We start from the raw sequence: 1,986 nt of genomic DNA on the forward strand, positions 1-1,986 counted from the left end.
TTAATGCCCAAAAAAATAATTTCTTTGATTTTAAGGTGAAACGAGATTAAGACAAACCCGTAAAAATTTAACAACCCAAAGTTTTTCATAATTAAAAAAAAAAAAAAAAAGATAAATACAATTCTAATAAATGAATTGTACTTGTTTAAGCACTTCAGTTGAGTAGAGGTTTGTGTTTGTACCTGATGGACTGCAGCTCCGTCCGTCTTCATCCAGCTGGTAACCGTCTGCGCAGCTGCACACAACACCTGCCGTCTGCTCTGACTGACTGCAGTAATGCAGACACCCTCCGTTCTTAAACTTACAGTCAAACACCTCTGAACACACACAGACACATGGTCAACCTACTGTTTGTTCCGAAGAAAGACTAAGCAGTCAACTGCTCAAACTATTTTTGAACAATGCAGTGTGTATTCTGCAGTAAATCCAGACGAACGCAGCATGCAGTGAGAGGTTTCCAGTGAACCTGTTTGACAGTTCGGCCCGCTGTACTGCGGAGGACAGAGACACTCGCGCACGCCGCGGCCCTCGCTGCAGATTCCTCCATTCAGACACGGGTTAAAGCCACACAGATTCTGATCTACACAGGACAACAACTCATTTAACTCCATCATAATCTGTCAGGATGAGGCTTCAGGGTTTATTCAGAAACACTTTCAGCAGAGTGGCTTGAACTGGTTAATAAAGAAAAGTCTTACTCTGATATCTGTACCAGAACTCCATCTATAAGAACACAGGAACATGAGAGTCAGACGACAATGATGGGATTGTATTCTTAAAAATAAAAGTTCCATTTAGAACTAAAGAGATTTTTTAAAAGGTCTGATGTCATAGAAGAATCTTTAAGTGACACAAAGATCTTTTTATTCTCTGGTTCTTTAGAAATTAATCTGCATGTAGCAGCTTTAAAGCAGTGCTTCTCAACCAGGGGTCTGTAAATGAGTTAACCCTGTAAATCCTGACATATTAAATAATAGTCAGAAAAATCTTTTTTTTGTTTGTTATGAAAACGTTTATTGAACAAAATATTTTAAAAGTTTGCATATATGATTTTTGTTGAGTATTATATTTGATCCATCTGGTTTTTATGGCTCATATAGTCTGAAAGTCTGATATAATTAGAATATGGAGGAAAAAAAACAATTTTTATTCAGAGTCTCAAACTATGTAATTTAGTGAAGACAAAAAAAAGATTCTGAAGCTTGTACTGTAAATAAGTGCAATCTTTATAACAGTACAGCAGATACTTACATAAAATGATATAAATATCAGTCGTCACTCTATATCTCCAATAATATGACTTAGTAAGATGAGATTTAAATGATCAAACATATAATGCAATGCAATACATAAGTGAAAATAAGCGAAAACATCTAAATATCAAGATATAATCTGAGCTGGATGTATGATTTCTAGACTTGTAAAAGCCATGCAAACATTTTATTATGACGTTTTTTCTAATTATGTCACGCTCTGAAATACTTCAGAGGTTACAACAGATATAGAAATTGCTATTTTTTTTAGTAAAAACTACTACTAATAATAAATTATAATGTATTAGTAATAAAAACAATTAAAAAGAAGTTGAGAAGCACTGCTTTAAAGAGCCCAGAAACCAAAACTGTGATCTGATGAACCTGATGAAACATCACAAAGACCTTAATTAATCTCCAAAGAGCCGTATGTCAGCACAAGAAGCCCATGCAGAGCAGAATAAGACAATATGGTGTGACGGTACCGTTTTCTCTCTGCTCTGGAAGATCTCGGCCGCCTCCTCCAGAGAGCAGCGCTCCTCATAACACTCGCGCTCCAGATTCCCGGGCTTCATCTCCTCCAGGAAGACGTTTGCCCTTCGGTTCCTGAGCAGATGAACGGCATCACGCCTGTCCAGAAACACTGAACACGATACACACCCTTGATCAGTGATAGATAGACATACATACATACAGACAGACAGATAGATAGATAGATAGATAGATAGATAGA

The 1,986-nt window shown here is 36.8% G+C and overlaps 1 protein-coding gene across 1 annotated transcript in view; it reads right to left on the reverse strand.

Moving 5' to 3' along the window:
- Positions 1 to 1,986, reverse strand: part of LOC107551862 (coagulation factor X) — a 15,546-nt gene that overhangs the window by 5,262 nt on the left and 8,298 nt on the right. Inside the window, exons 3-5 of the mRNA XM_016233619.1 lie at positions 699 to 723; positions 467 to 580; positions 183 to 317 (exon numbers count right to left, since the gene is read on the reverse strand). Of these exons, the coding sequence (XP_016089105.1) occupies positions 183 to 317; positions 467 to 580; positions 699 to 723 (274 nt within the window). The remainder of the gene's footprint in view (positions 1 to 182; positions 318 to 466; positions 581 to 698; positions 724 to 1,986) is intronic.

Source organism: Sinocyclocheilus grahami, unplaced genomic scaffold (genome assembly GCF_001515645.1).
Source record: "Sinocyclocheilus grahami isolate Dianchi unplaced genomic scaffold, SAMN03320097.WGS_v1.1 scaffold436.1, whole genome shotgun sequence".
In the NCBI taxonomy this organism is placed as follows: Eukaryota; Metazoa; Chordata; class Actinopteri; order Cypriniformes; family Cyprinidae; genus Sinocyclocheilus; species Sinocyclocheilus grahami.